The following is a 16,879-nucleotide window of genomic DNA, read 5'->3' on the forward strand; positions in this document are numbered from 1 at the left end:
TTACGTGACGCAAATTTTATGAAACGTTATAAAACGAGTTGCTCCCCAAACTTCCCAACCCTTAAGTTCTTAAGAAGCGGCAACGTCGCGACGTCTCCACCCGAGTGTAGTGTCCGCGCCAACGGAGTCGTATCTTCCGTTCCGTGGGGGTCGTCGTACGCGGACACGCAAATTTTTGCGTCTTGTCCACCGGCGAGTGTCCGCAGAGACCACACCGGTCAAAAAGCCGGCGGGCGCGTCCAAAAAATCGAGATTATGAGGAGCGCAGGCAGACCGCGGTGTAAAAACGTGTCAATAGGGAAATCCGACGATGATAATGGTGAGATGAGAGCTGGGATATGGAACGTCGAATGTCGTCGCCGATTCACGTGTGGGCGGCATGGCAAACATGAATTGCTCGGTCGCCCTCTAAACATCCAAACCGCCTTTGATACATTTTAGATTTTTCGGAAACTAAGGCAAACAAGTATTTTCATAGATTTGATTACTAATTTTATCGTAAGTATATTTTCCAGTTTGCCGGTAGTGATGAAATTTAAATTTGGGTGGAGTATCTTAAGAGTAAAATTCATTATGGTTGATAGATTTGAGTAATATTTTAATTAATTCTTAATTAAGTCTTAATTGGCCATTAAGAATATTTGCTTTAAATTTTATTGATTTCTTTACATTGTACCAGATATTTTAAAACTTATTTTTTATATTGGATTCTGTTTCTTCTTAGTCTTTGAATAATTTGTCAACTCAGCTTTGTAAACATTGTCTAGTTTTTGTTTTGTTGTTTATGTTCGATAAAATTGATGTTCGCATGGAAAGCCGGTGATATTTATTACTTAATATCTGCTGGTATTTTGTAAATGTGATAGAACAAAATGTTTTTAGGTAAATTTTGTTTAATAGTAGATATATTACGAAAAAAATACATATAAGCTGTTCAAATTTGTTTTTTTTTTAAACAACAGTTCAAAGAACAAAATATTTTATGTATGTCACATGCAATCTTCTTCTTCTTGTAGTGCCTATCCGTTTTGGATGTTGGCGACCATCATGGCAATCTGTATTTTGCAAACTGCTGCTCTGATAAGATTTGTGGTTGTTGTGTTGAACCACGTACGTAGATTTTTCAGCCAGGAAGTCCTTAGCCTTCCTGGTACTCGTTTTCCGTCTACTTTTCCTTGAAGAATTAATTGCAGCAGCCCATATCTTTCGCTGTTCCTCATGATGTGACCGAGGTATTCGATTTTGACTATTTTTATAGTGGTTAACATGCAATACTAGGAAATATAAAAAAGGTATGAATAAATAAAAGTGATACAACAAGAGATAACAAATATTCACAAATAGATCTTTAAATTAGTTTTATCGCATAATAAATTAGTTTTTATATTTGCTCAATGATAATATTAAATATTAATATGAACATTTTATTTCAGAAAGAGACTCAAGTCATGTCAACTAACTTTCGAAAATTATGCAAAAAACTGTCTGTCTGGATATGAAAATCCTTAGTTTTGTGGCATGAGTTTTTCTTAAGTTAACTACGTACATCTGTACAAGTAGATTAGAAGTAATAATTTCCAATTTAATAATATTGTTCATGTATAAAAACTGTATTAATGTGTTTTTTCATCTAGTTAGTCACCTTTCTGCAATAAAATTACATTATTTATTTACATAATTACTCCATTAAAAATTTCATTTTCATGTTTCAATCATAGTTCACATTACAGCATATATGCTAAATCACAACATTGCTACAAGTTACTATCAACACTTATATTTTAATGATTCTGCTCTCAAAAATTTATAATATCTACAAAGAAATCTTCAAATTTATGGGGAACGTACAGCTTTCTTAAGGTCATCAACTTTTTCTTTCCTTCTTCTTTCTTTAGAGGTAGCATTCGAGAATTATAAGCTTTAGTTCGTGCTTTAGGAAGCTCCTAAAGCATTCGTGCTTTAGGAAACTGAATGCTTTGTGGGTCAACCTTACTGACGTTAAAATTACTATAGTAGTAAGCAGCATTATCATCAGCATTGAGTCTGTGAACAAACTCCGATGTTTGAATATGACTCTTGTTGTCACAAGAATATTCAAAGTAATGATACTTTGACATAGGTTTCAATTGTAGTTTCATACAATATGCGTAATAATGCGTAATATAATTATGCAACACTAAAACTAGAAATCTACATTTTGAACTCCATAAACATTGGTTAGTTCGGGTCATCGTAATGTTCACTTTTATGTTAGCTTGTCCTATCAACATATCGAGAAATTTCACTAAGTGTATCAGAGCTCATCTAATTGTAGTTATGTTTTGCAAATATTTTTGGTAACGTCCTCCATAGGGATTCAAAAATATTTTTCAAGAATTTTTCGATATCCATTAAAAAAGTAAGGACCAAATATTTCCACTGGTTGTTAAGGTTGACAGCGAGATAGACGTGCTCTATTTTTAGTATCGTAATAATGTAAGTTACGTCCCTTTACCAGACCATTAATATGAAATATTAGCTCATATTTCTGTAGAACCCATATATTTCTTATTAATCAAGTTATCTCGGTTATTATTTTTGCGTTACATGTTTTTTGGATCGACTATAATACACCCTTTTGTCACCAATCCCCAAATGCGTCAATTAAACTACGACTGATCTGCTTTCCCTATCGCTGGCGATTATTTATTGTTGTCACTGCTACAGTTCGCAGAACATCGGTAAGGAATATAGGGTTGAATTTGTGTTTTGTGTCAAAATCTGACCTTGTTTTACTAATTCCCTGTAACAGATAAAATAATGTGAAAAAAGTGTTTAAAATAAAACTGTAAAATATTATGAATAATATTAATTCAGAAACAATTTCTGCAATGATATTTATACAGAACGGCGTAGTTGACATGACACTATTTTCTCTCGTCCAAGGTAGATATCCTCTACGTACTTGTTTATTCCGTACTTACATGTAACGGTCTGCGGCTTGTCTTTTCATACTTTAGGTATTTATCGTTACCAATAAAGAAAGTTTTTTGACATTGTCTTTCTACCCATATTAGGCTTTAAAGGTGGAGGTGATGAAAGCCAAAGTTCAGGAGTCTTGAGAGTACTTTCGGTGCATGCTCAAAATGTACATAGGTCAGACAGGAAGGAGCTTCAGTAAAACGAATAACTGAACATAGAAATAGTTGTATCAATGTAAAAACTAATTCACTATATAACTATACATACAATACATAACTATTTTTGTAATAATTAATATTCCTAATAATTACTTAAAATCATGCACTTACCATAATTACCGTAATTTTACAAACAACAAAAAGTAAATAGAGTTACTTGAAATGTAAAGAATGATATTAAGAGCAGCTATTCTCCTAGCCATGCTATTTATGCAACTTGCTGTTATTTCTAAATGGTCGTTATGGTTCCAATCAAAAATGATTCTATTAATTGAACCTTGTTTTTAGGCATTCCCAGACGTTTTCGATGGGGTTCGTGTGGTAGAGGAATCTCTTGATCTATCGAAAAACTTTTAATGATTTTAGCCGTATTTAAAGGCACTCTATCCTGCTTAAAGACCTTGCGACAAATCATTCATTCATTTGTTGAATCAATCTTGTCTGCAAGACTCTTTTACACTGGCCTTGTAGCATGGTTCCTTTTAACAGATATAAAGGTCCCATTTCTTTGCCACACATTACAAACCAGATCGTTACTGAGGTGGGATGTTTAATTGTTTTTATTACACATCCTGTCTCATATTTTTCTCCACTTCGGACAAACCGGGCCTTATTATCCATAACTTGAACTGTTGCTTCATCACTAAAATAAACCTGCAAATGTGAATAAAAATAAATATATAATAATAAATAAAAATAAAGTATAAAAACAAAATTATTTGTATTACTTACTACTTTTACTTTTTGCCAATGAGCAATAGTCCGGATTTTATGCAAATAGGACCAAGCTAATCGGGTCTTGAACATTTGTGGTGTTAGTTTTATCTTCTTAACGGATCTACGGTATTTGAACCCCATATTGTGCAAATTTCGGAGTACAGTGGTCACCGATACTAAACACCCTGCTTCTTCCAATTTATTCCTGATAGCTCTATGGGGGGCTGTTCTGTGTTTTACAGCCAAATTCTTTAAAATCCGTTGCTCTCTGAGGATATCTAAAAGCTTTCTGTTACACCGACGTAACAGGTCGTTTCTCTTTAATGTTTTGACTTCACCTTTGAGCTGACGATTGGGATATACCACATTTTCTTGCTATTTCTCTTTGTCTATACGTGATATTCTCTAATAGAGCAGTAACAGAAGAAGTTTGCTTAACAGAAAAATCTTTACAGTTCAGAATAGAACAATATCAACACTCATCAATCATTTATGTAAAAAAACTAAAGTTGGAAAAAGTTGAGTTACTGCAACATTTCCAATTCAATCAAAAAGTTTCACCATTTTTAACTTAAACTTAATTATGTAGCATGACTATACACTAATTGTTATGCAACCCATTCAGCAGCTCTGTATCAGTTTGAAAATAATTTTAAGGGGCTTGAAATTAAAAAATACTGAATATTTCTAAGGCGTGTGTAATGAGAAGGGACTCTACATGGTCATCCTGCCTTAAAGCCTGTCTGTGTGCCATCATCGTTTTTACTCTAATTTAAAAACCGACCTTGATACTACTTAACGTTAAAAGGCTTAAGAAGTGTAATTCCCAACTTTTCATTCATTGGTGCGGACCTGTATAACGATACAACAATATATCATAACCAGTGATTAATAATAAATTCTGACAGGCCGAGCTATAACAATCGTGTTAGTCCATTAAACCATTTTTTTATTAATGACTCCATTCGGCATATACGGGCTTTATTAAACAGTTGTTATTTCTACATACGTTAAAATACAATTTAACTTTTTTCCGTATTATAACTCTTTCAATGATGGAAATTAAAACATGTATTGAACTCTTTTTGGATAAATCGGTTACATTTCCATTTGACAAATCGCTTTAAATACTCAATTGGACTAAAAAAAGTTCGATTTAAAAAGTAAAACGTTGAAAATTACTTTTTTTTATTTATCGAATGTTTGCAAATTGGGATATCAGATTTTTTACTTCAGTACATTTAACAATCTATTTACTTAATTGAATTATTATGCAATAAAACACTGAAAACATTTGTTTTCAACATTTCCATAAAATTTATTATAAATTCTTATCACTACAGCAGCTGTTTCGCCAGAGTGCCTTTCTCAAGTGAGCTATTTTTGTTATGCGTCTAACAATTTATAGTATTTAACTAAAAAAGTTGAGAAGGGGAGAACTGTTTGTATCTAGTTGGTCATTCAGAATTATATCTGCATTTTTTAATTTGTTAATTTCCATAGATTCTAATAATGAATAGCTTAAGGCTTTTATTTTGAATGTGAAGAATTTAAAATTGGTTATTAAAAAAATGATTGTGATCTAGAAGGTGAAGTGCTTAAGTAGAATCTGTTTTTTCTATTATTGAAAGCCCTTTGGTGTCCTGCTATTCGTTTGTTAAAAGTTCTATCCGTTTGACCGATGTAAGTTTATGGCCAGTCACCACATATGTTTGTATACACCACTTACGCTCTTACTTAAATCGAAGGGTATATATAAACAAACAAAAATGTTTAAAATTAAATTTAGAAAAAATATCGGTTATATAACAATTACTGAAAGATACCGAAATTCAATCAAGATAAGTACACTACCTGGAGCAGATGTCCCCTCAGATCATAACTTATTAATCAGCGACATCAAACTCAAACTTAAAAAAATAAAACGCCAGAACCGACTAACCGAATAAACACTGACTGTATTAGAGATAATAGTCAAGCAATCATACACGAGATAGAAAAGAAGTTCGAAAAATCGGAAAGAAACACATAACATCGAAGACCACTGGAATAAGATCAAAACCATCATGCAAGAAACACCAAAAAGTATCAAACTATTAATAAACGTAAACAACAATGGATGACTGATAGATTGAAACTAATGGAAAATAGACGAGAACAGAAAAATAAAGACATTGAAGTATACAACAAAATCAATAAAGAAATCAGAAGAACTGCAGAAAAAAACAGGTGCAAAAAATAACTGGACCAAGGAAATATCATAGTCAATGAACAAGACAAACTGGAGAGGTGGAGGGAATATATTGAGGAACTGTTTGCTGACGTAAGAACAGAAATACAAATCGAAAATATATCGACTTGTCCAAACATAACCTTCGATGAAATGGATAGAGACAACTATCAAAAAATAAAAAAACAAGCGGTCCAGATGAAATTCAAAGCGAAATAATCAAAGTACTCGACGATAAAGGCAAACATTCTCTTTGAAACTTCTTCACTAAAATATACGAAACAGGGCATATACCAACAGACTGGCTACTGTCAACATGTGTAATGATACCGAAAAAAGTAAACGCTAAACAATGTAGCGATTATCGTAATATCAGTCTAATGAGCTATGTACTGAAAATTTCTTTAAGAATATTGCACTTGAGAATTTACAACAAAATAGAAGTACAACTGAGCGAAACGCAGTTTGGTTTCAGACACAACCTTGGAACCAGAGAAGCATTATTCAGTTTGCAGGTCCTGGTTCAAAGATGTAGGGATATAAAACAACCAGTATATATGTGTTTTATCGACTTCGAAAAGGTCTTTGACCGGGTCACCCACGACAAAATGACAGGTGTCTTAAAAAAGGTGGGACTTGATGAACAAGACCTCCGAATTATCAAAAATTTGTATGGGCATCAATATGCAAAGATACGAACTGGCAAGAATACGACGTGGAGTGAGACAGGGGTGTATTTTATCACCTCTACTTTTTAATATCTACCCCGAATTTATTTTCAAAAAAAACTTAGATGAAAATTAAATTAAATTATTAATAATAATTGAATTAAAATCAACGGGATTAATGTCAAGAGTCTCAGATCGCAGACGACACGGTACTGATTGCATCCACTGAAAAAGAAACAGAGTGGCCGAAACATATGTTGAATATGTGCTAAAGCTTAATACTTCTAAGACAAAACTTATGGTTGTCTACAAAACAGTTACAACCAATGAACATTAGAGCATATGGAATAGAGTTAGAAAGAATCCACAATTGTGCGCCAATGTTAACGATAAGTGGGATATAAGCAGAGAAATAAGAATTCTCATTGAAAAAGCCAGCGCTGCCTTCTATAAGCTAAAGAAAATTTTGATAGACATTGCTGTATGGCATGGAAAGCTGGACTCTTACAGCAACACTAATGAAAAAACTTGAGGCTTTTGAGATGCGTATTTACCTACGAATATTGCGGATAAGTTGGATTGATCGAATAACAAATGAAAAAGTTTTACACCGAATTAAAAAGAGCACAGAAATATCAAAAACAATAAAAATTCGAAAGTTACAATATTTCGACCATGTAATGAGACATCCAGAGAGGTATATCCATCTACACCTCATAATACAGGGCACGATCGCCGGAAGAAGTGGACTGGGCCGAAGAAGAACATCCTAGCTCCGAAATCTCCGAGAGTGGTTTCAAGAACATCCGCTAATCTGTTTCGAGTTGCCATAAACAAAGTTATTATTGCCAATATGAACACCAGAAGAAGAAAAATAAGTTTTTATTGAGAAAAGTGTAATAATATTGGTGTTTCCTATTGCGTGTATTATTGACGAGTGTAGATTCTAATTGATGAAAACAAGACGCTCATTCTGCCTTAAATTCGACTAGTCTTTAACTTCATTGGTAGTATTTCGATCAAATTAAGACAAATAATATCTACTATAATTAATAGTATATGTTTACTTTTTCAGGATTTGAGCAGGGAGACTGCCCATTCGGTAATGCAGAAGATGAAGCTGCTTTAACCCCGTTGATGCGTATCCAAAAATATGCTAAAGGCCCAATACCAATAAGGTAAGATTTTTCTCAAGTTGATTTCTTTACGTTTTTAAGATAAATAATTTAAATAATAACTCCAGCTCCATCATGAGCTGTTCCGATTTGAAGATTAGTGTTACAATCTCCAAATCGGAGATTGTAACAATACTGAATAGTTAGTGAAGTGTGTTTCAGCGATGAGCATGACATCAATCTTGTTAATTTGCTGGAAATGGATTACTTCTGTTTTTTGATTAGTTAATCCGTTGGCTTCCACAAAGCAATGCAAAGGGAGACTATGTTCATTAACACAAACTCTTATTGTTTTAAAATTTTCAAGGCTAATAACTACAAAGAATTTAAAAAAAAAATAGTTGATGTCATGTATTGGGTGACCATATCTTTAAATTCCAGAAGAAAACAAGTTTTGTGTGGTGTTTTCCTTGTCATCGGCTTACGTTTTGGCATCGTCGATGTATGAACTGTTTCCATAGTTAATTGTCTGCGGTCGAGGTAGATCATTGTGAATATAGTTTACATTGGTATAGTTTTGCGGATTATTTCTTCGGATTAGTTTTCTGTTTGTTTCTGGAACGTGGGCGTTGATATTTATTGTATCGTTTAATATCCTATATCAACTTTTCTTCCTACACCTGCTCCTTCCACTGTGTATTTGATTTATCTCTTACCCTTTTTCTCTATTTGCACTTGTGATTTTTGTTCTCTCTTCTGAATATGTCCTTATACCATCTTATCTTCTGCTTTTATTACTTTAAATACATATTTTTTTCATATTTTTTCATTCTCATACTTGGATCATATAATCATATCTCTTTCGAAGATTATTAGTTGCTCTTCCTTCATTGCTGTGATTGTGGTTGTCTCTGAAGGACACTACCAGAACCCAGCCATACTATACACCTAATATATAAATGCAAAAATGTCCGTCACAGTTCGGAGGCATATAATAGCTATTAACAAGGGTCAAAAATATCAGTTTTTTCGTTTAAATCGATACAGGTAAAAATAGGGTAATTTAATATATTATTTAGAGTATTCATCTTTTAGTAGATGAATGGCAGTTTTTGAATTTTGGTCCGTTCATGTGTTGCTTTGAAAATTGCAAAATAAGGCTAAAACATCTTCAAAATAAAAAAATTGCTTATAACCTTTGCAAAAATTAACCTAGGGCTTTGATATTGCATATGAAGTTAAGCCAAGTAGTCTTTATAATGCACAACAATTTCAAGACGATTCGTTAATTAGTTTAAATTTTATTATATATATATATATATATATATATATATATATATATATATATATATATATATATATATATATATATTATAGCTCAAAAAATAATAATGATACAGCGATTCTACGGGTACCACATGAAAAAAGAATTATATTTACAATATATTTAAAAAAAAAAAAACAATAAAAGTGGTTTTTACCATTGCAAAAACATTTTACTAAAGTAGAGTCATTTTGGCTTATAAATAATTTGAATAAGTTTGTTTATATTGACTGCAGACTAAATCCACTTTGATATTTGAAAAGTTGGTATTTTTACACGAATTCACCTAGGTTAATTATTGTCAAAGTTAGCCACATCTATTTATTATTAATTTTATTAAAAAATACATATTTACAGTGTACTGTAGACTAGCGCGAAGCTTCATACTATGTTTTTTGTATTTTTAAAATTGCATAAAGTAATTTTATTACTTATTTATCCCTTCAAAAAGGATAATCAAAATCCATCAACAAGTTCCAAAGATATTAACAGGAGCAAGTGTTTGAAGAATCAATTTCAGTTTTTGATTGCACGGATTTTATAATTCCCCATCCACCGGCCCCTAACCGATTTCGTTAGGACTTCAATTTTAAAGCCTTAGTGACCGTTCTGTTGAGTTCAAAGTTTACTCAAACTTTTACACATAAACTACAGTGGGTGATCAAATTATTATGATCACTTCAACAAACTTTGTATTTTGCTATTTAATAAAGAATAAAACTGCATATAAGCGTCTTATGATGTGAATATAATATAAAAATAGATGATAAACACGTTCTTTTACAAAATTTAAAAATATTTTTTTCTTTGACCTTAAATAACAATTTTTTTTTAATATTTTGTGTGACCTCCTTTAGCTTCGATGACAGCTTTGATCCTTCTTGGCACGCTTTAAATGTTTCTCAGGCAGTCTTCTTTTATTTTATTGTTTCTGTGCCAGCTGGCAATGAGTCTCTTAATTAACTGCTGCTTATTTGTAACAGTTTCCTTGGCAATCCCTCTCTTCATAAGCTCCCATAGATTTTCGATCAGATTGAGGTCTGGGGAATTACCTGGCCACTTCAGTACTTTAATTTTCTTTTTTTCCAGGTACGATGTTACTGTTTTTGCCTTATGGCACGGTGCTGAATCGTGAATAAAGGTAAAATCCTCCGATTCGCCAAACCAATCTTTGATTTGTGGTATGAGCTTTCTTTCCAGAACTTTAATATACTGATGTTGATTCATCATTCCATTCACATGTACAGCCTCCCTGTGCCCTTACTGCTGATCACAGACCATACCATGATCTTGAGAGGATGCTTTACTCGCTCCACTATGCAATCCTTGTGATATTTTTCACCCACTCGCCTTCGGATGAAGGCCGACTTATCCATGAGTATCTCTTCTCTGTGAATAAAAAAAATTAAGATTTTTTTTTAGGATAAAAACAGTGGTTATAGGGATTTAAACTTTAGTAGTGACATAATTTACCTTATCCTCAATTGTCAAATTTTTGTGTTCTTTGGCCCATTCCAGTTTCTTTTTCATCATTGCGATGGTCAACTTTGGTTTTTTGGCAGGGCGACATGATTTGAAACCTTGCTTAGCAAGCCTTCTGCGGACTGTCATGTCAGAAACTGGCATCCCAGGTTCACGAATAAGTTCCGTGAGGATTCTTTTTGGCTTCTTTCTATTGTTTAGGAAGATATCCCTCATTTTTCTTTCGTCTTTGGGTGTAGTGACACGGTTTCGACCACACTTTTGGGCACGCTGGTGAGTCAGGGGTTTGTTGATATAATTTTTTTTTTATATTGCTCACTGTTGCTTGCGCTACTTGGCATTGTTGAGCTATCTGACGCTGGGAAAGTTTTGTATTCAATAAAAGTGTCTTTATCTCCACCATTTTACACACAGGGACGTCTTTAGCCTTACCCATTATGATTTTCTTCTCAAAAATCGAAATGTTTTGAAAATGTCTTTAAAATTAAAACTGATAGTTTTTTTTTCACTCACAATCACCACATGCAATACATTAATAAAACATACTACAAAGATAAAACGATACTAATCTTTCAAAAACAATACAAAAACATACAAATTCAGTTGTAAACTCCAAGCGCAAATTCACCACAATGTGTATGTTGTCACGTAATTTGACACAAATGATAGGTCTAGAGCTGTAAACGTCAAAAAAGTAAGGTTATTTGTAACAAAATATATTGACATACCTTAATCGTGTAGCAGGATATGATTTTATTATAAAATTTTTGAACAAATTTGGAAAACCTAAACTTTTGTGACTGATCATAATAATTTGATCACCCACTGTATGTATAAACCTTGAACTTCAAAATGGCTCTAGTTAGGTTGCTTAATTTTTATAAACGAAGTAGCTGTGAACTAAATAAAAAAAGTGGCTAACTTTGACCCCAGTTGATCTAGGCGAATTTTTTTTTAAATTCGTATAAAAATACCAGCTTTTTAAAAATCAAAATGGATTTAGTCTACAGTCAATATAAACAAAGTTATTCAAATTATTTATAAGCCAAAAGACTCTAGTTTATTAAAATGTTTTTGCAATGGTAAAAAAAGACATCTGTTGATTCTCTTTTAAATATATTGTGAATACAAGTCTTCTTCTTTCATGTGGTATCCGCAGAATCGTTGTATCATTATATTTTTTGAGCAGTAATATGGCAAAAAAAGCTCTGTGGGATAAACATATTGAATAAAATTTAAACTAATAGACGAATCGTGTTGAATTTTTTGTGCATTATACGGACTACTTGACTCAACTTTTCATGTAATATCAATGTTCTAGGTTCACTTTCGCAAAAGTTATAGACAATTTTTGATTTTCGAAATTTTAGCCTTATTTTGCAATTTCCGAAGCAACAAAAATGATGTGACCAAATTTCAAAAACTTCCCTGGTGTACTAATATTTATCTGCATATATTCCGTATTTCTTCTCCAGTATTCATCGTTTCAGAACTCCTGTTCTGCTTGAATTTTTTCTCCGTCGTTCTTGTTTTGGGTATCCTTCTTTTTTATTTTTATTCGACCTGTTTCTCTTTCTGTATTTACTATTGTTTGAAACTTTTGCATATTTATTTCCATCATTTTTTATAAGTTCGTGGGATATTTTCACATATTTTAAGTCCTCTATCGTTTTATTTTACTTACTTCACATTTGATTTGGTGGGTCGATTAGATCTTTCATTTTTAAGCCTAATTAGATGACAATGTGTTTTTATTTTTTTATTATCAGTAAATTCATCTCGAGAAATGTTACATGGTATGTTTTGTTGCTCTGTGTGTTTCTGTTTGTCTCTGTTTGTTTCTCTGTTTTGTTATTTTTTCTACGTACTCTTTCATTTTCGGTACTAATTTCGTTCATAACGACAGTGGGTGCATCCACCAATATTTCTACTAGCATTTGAGTTATTTTTTACAATCGCGTTTCTTATATTCTTTAGTCTCATCTACGGAAAAATTTAGGTATAATAAATACGTGCTATCTATCAGTTTATTTAATTTTTCTTAGTTGTTGGAGTTCTATAATCTTTTTTTAAGACGAAGTGATACATTGTAATCTGATAATCAAATTAAGAGTTGGTTAAAAAAATGGTATAGAAGTAAAAAGAAATTTACAGTTTTATTGAAGACCTTTTATTATCTTGAAGACTCTTTATTTTATTGAAGACCTTTTATTATCTCTCTGAAATTATCTTATGTTGATAAGTCGATAGGTTGGAAACTAATTCCATCTTCTCGGGTTGTGATCTTTCAATATACCTTAACTTCCAAGGTGAATGACTGTTTTTGGTTTTTGTTGATCTTAAAAAAATCAATTTTGTTCTGTTGAATCTGTCGTTTATTAGTGTACCTGATTTTATTTGGTGTATTAACCGTGAAGTCTATCATTACGTGGTTGTAATTCAATGGAATTTTTAGAATAGAAAACCTAACTTCTATTTGAAGTGTGGATAGTAGAAATCTTGATTTTTTTACTTGGCTCATACTCATAAATCATGTCTGATAGATGCTCATATAGTGATCAGCTATACAATTTTAAATCTCCTCTAAAACACCCAATTTTAAAGTTTTTTTTTAAATTTTTTTATTTTTTATGATGTGGCATTAACCAATACATACAACCCTTAATTTTTACATTTCTATCACTAAACTCTATTTGTAATAGCCATATTAGTATCACAGTTATGTGCCTCATTATTTGGTTTAACTGGGTATCTATGACTTTTGTTTGATGACTGTTTAGAAACAGACAGAAGCGCAATATTCTGCAGTAGGATATACTAAGGACAGCGCGCTCGTTCTGATGACCTCTGCATTAAACCCCCATGATATATTTGCTAATTTCTGAATAATGTTAGTGCGGGTATTTATTTTTGCTGAAGTGCTTTCTAATGCTGTTTAAATGTTAGGGTACGCTCTAGAGTTGCATCGAGGTATTTTGGGTTCGAACTGTGCTTTAGAATGGTTCCATCGCATTCTATGTTTAGTCTGTAATTTGCCTTGTGGTTGTTAAGATGGACAGCTGTTACTTCAGTCTTCGATGGGATTGGTTGTAGGCCCTATTTCTTAAAGTATCTGTTAACAGTATTTAGATCTGCTTCTATGGTGGTTTCGGCGATTTTTATGTCTTCTTCTTGAGCTCCCAGAGCCATGTCATCGGCATAAATAAATTGGCGCGAGGTGGTAGTTGGTACATCTGACGTATAAATATTAAAAAGAAGAGGAGACATAACTGACCCTTGTGGTAAACCGTTTTGCAGGTTTCTGAACTTACTGTTTTTCCCATTTGGGTGTACTTGGAAAAGTCTGTCACTTAGCATATGTAGAAACAAGATGGACGAACAAAAGGTATATTTTGAGATACTTAGGTGATTTTTGATGATATTTCATATATAACTAAAGTTGTATGTTTTATATATAACTAGTTGTAAAGAATGTAAGTACTAGAAAAAGTTCAAATGATTTCGAAATTCTTTTTCACTGTTTAATGACAATACGTTGGAGATTATCAGCTGTGCCATAAAAAACTTGTGCTATCAATAATTTCCATACGAAGTGTAGTATTTTATTTTTTTGAACATTTTTTTCTTTCAGTATTTTATGGAAGCAAATCCTATTATATTCTACAAAAGAATACAATGAAATTTATTGAAAAGAAAATAAGTACGGTTTTTTATTTTATGATGGAAGGTTTATCCATAATTAAAGGAAAAAAAGGAAAAATATACTGTCAACACGATTTTGAAGTCTATTGTGTACTTTAAAATGTTTAATAAAATGTCCAAGCTCTCAGTATATTGTGAGATAATTATTTTGTTTTGCTTCCGCCGTCACAAAATAAAATAGTATGTTTATTTTACAGTTGTATTTTGACAACGGTCTCCAATTTGGAAGTCGAAAGTTCATAATAAATAGTTTTATTTAAACTTCATGTGAAATTATTTCCAGGAGATAGTTAAACAAAAACGGAATGCCACAAATAAAAAGCTTTTGAACAACAATATTCACTATATATATATATATATATATAAAGAAGTAAACGTTAATATATATAAATATATATATATATATATATATATATATATATATATATATATATATATATATATATATATATAAATATATATATATATATATATATATATAAAATATGTGATTTAAATCACAAGTAAAACCAATTCAGTTTAATTAAGATAATGTTTTGGAAAATATAGTTCTCCTAATACAGTAGATAATAAATGATACTTCAAGGATTTGATTTTAATAAGTATCTACTATAAAAATTGAGAATAAAAATACATTCAAAGGTATTGAATGTGTCATTCAAAAGAATACCCCAATTGACCTCTAAATAAAAGACATTACAGTAAAGTGTATTTTTTTCATCTATTGTTCCAATAATCGCAATTTTTGATCGTGATTTTTTTTTCTGTTGTGTGAAGTCTATTTTCAAACATAATAGACGAAAAAAGATTTGGCAACATAGCCTAGTAGGCCAGATAGAATTCGGCCAGACAGGTCACGACTTTAGTAAAGGCGTTAGTTGTACAGAGATGTACAGAGTGGCTCGTCTAAAGTTATTTGATAAAAAAAATGGACATCACTAGGTACTACATAGATATAGCATTATATATCCAAATAATACTAATAGCTTATATATATATATATATATATATATATATATATATATATATATATATATATAATAAAACATGTGTATAAGATGGAAGGCAACCGTATATACGTATTTCTGACAAAATTACCACCATGTTAGCGATTTTGACAAGGGTAGAATTACTGCGTATAGAGATATTTGTTTGTCGTATGGGGAAATTGGCCGTCGCATTAATTGTACGGCAATGACGGTTATGCGTGTGTGTCGTGTGTAGACAAACGAGGTAGAAGAACACAAAGAAGATCAACTGGTCAACCGAGGCGTACCACAGAGCGTCAAGATAGGCGCTTTAGATTACAGACTCTGCGACACCGTTTTGCTACTATGCTTCATATTGCTGACCAATGGTTTGAAGTAGTAAGTAGACCTGTTAGTATGCGTAGACTATACCGTCACATTCGAGTCTTTGGACTGGTTTCATTCCGCCCACGACTAGTGCTTCCTTTGACTGCGTACCACTGTCATCAACGTTTGAATTGGTGCAGAGAATGGCAAAATTGGGTGGCAGAATGGCGTAATGTATCATTCAGCGATGAATCACGATTCTGTTTAGGAATGCATGATGGTTGTAGGATGGTAAGACGCCACCGTGGAGAGCGACGAGATATCGGGTTTGCTGTTGAGAAGCATGTACACAGGACAGTTGGAGTAATGGTTTGGAGGGCTATTGCCTATGGTAGCCGATCACCACTTGTGTTTATTCGAGGCAATATGACAGCTGCGCGTTATGTGGATGACATCTTACAAACCGCTTTACTGCCTTATCTCGACGGCCGTCGACACGTCCTTTTTCAGCAAGACAACGCGCGTCCCCATATTGCTCTTCAAACTATGGACTTTCTCCAAAAAGCTGGAGTTAATGTTTTGATGTGGCCGCCCCGTGCTCCAGATTTGAATCCTATCGAACATGTATGGGATATGATGGGAAGGAGACTGTCCACGTTGTATCTCCATATTGATGTCCATTTTTTGTTTGTTTGTGCACTATGTTTGTGTGCAACAACCCTTCTATGCAGATATCGGTGTTTGCCCAATGTATGTTGAATTGCAGTCTTTACAATCTTCTGTAATATTGGGCTTAGTTTTGAAATATACATAAAGGGTTTTTTGGCTCTTCTAATTTTGCCCAAAATCTGCCATAACATTTTCATTTGAGTTCCTCATTTTCTTTTCTTGAATCTCCAAACTCTTGTATATCTTTCCTTTCAACCGTTTCCCGATTTTTCGATCACGCGGGTACCCTCTCATTCGCTTCCAGTTAAATTAACCAGCTTGGATCCTATAGACAATTTCTAAATCTAGTGCCCCATTTTCCAGGAGCCAAGGTATTAAAATTCTTCTGCTCGTCCTAGTTTTCCTCAAGCAATTCTTGTTTCTCCTAACCGTCTATACTCCGTTTTAGATCTACTAACCTTAAGTCCTTCCTCTTCAATAGCCATTCTCCAACCGTTC

General features: G+C 32.7%; 1 protein-coding gene across 2 annotated transcripts in view; it reads left to right on the forward strand.

Annotated features, from left to right (window-relative positions):
- LOC140445406 (serine/threonine-protein phosphatase 4 regulatory subunit 1-like) overlaps positions 1–16,879 on the forward strand; it is a 462,854-nt gene that overhangs the window by 50,104 nt on the left and 395,871 nt on the right. For both annotated transcript variants that reach the window (XM_072537408.1, XM_072537410.1), the window contains one exon: positions 7,870–7,972. In XM_072537408.1, the coding sequence (XP_072393509.1) occupies positions 7,870–7,972 (103 nt within the window). The remainder of the gene's footprint in view (positions 1–7,869; positions 7,973–16,879) is intronic.

This window comes from Diabrotica undecimpunctata, chromosome 7 (genome assembly GCF_040954645.1).
Source record: "Diabrotica undecimpunctata isolate CICGRU chromosome 7, icDiaUnde3, whole genome shotgun sequence".
Classification (NCBI taxonomy): domain Eukaryota; kingdom Metazoa; phylum Arthropoda; class Insecta; order Coleoptera; family Chrysomelidae; genus Diabrotica; species Diabrotica undecimpunctata.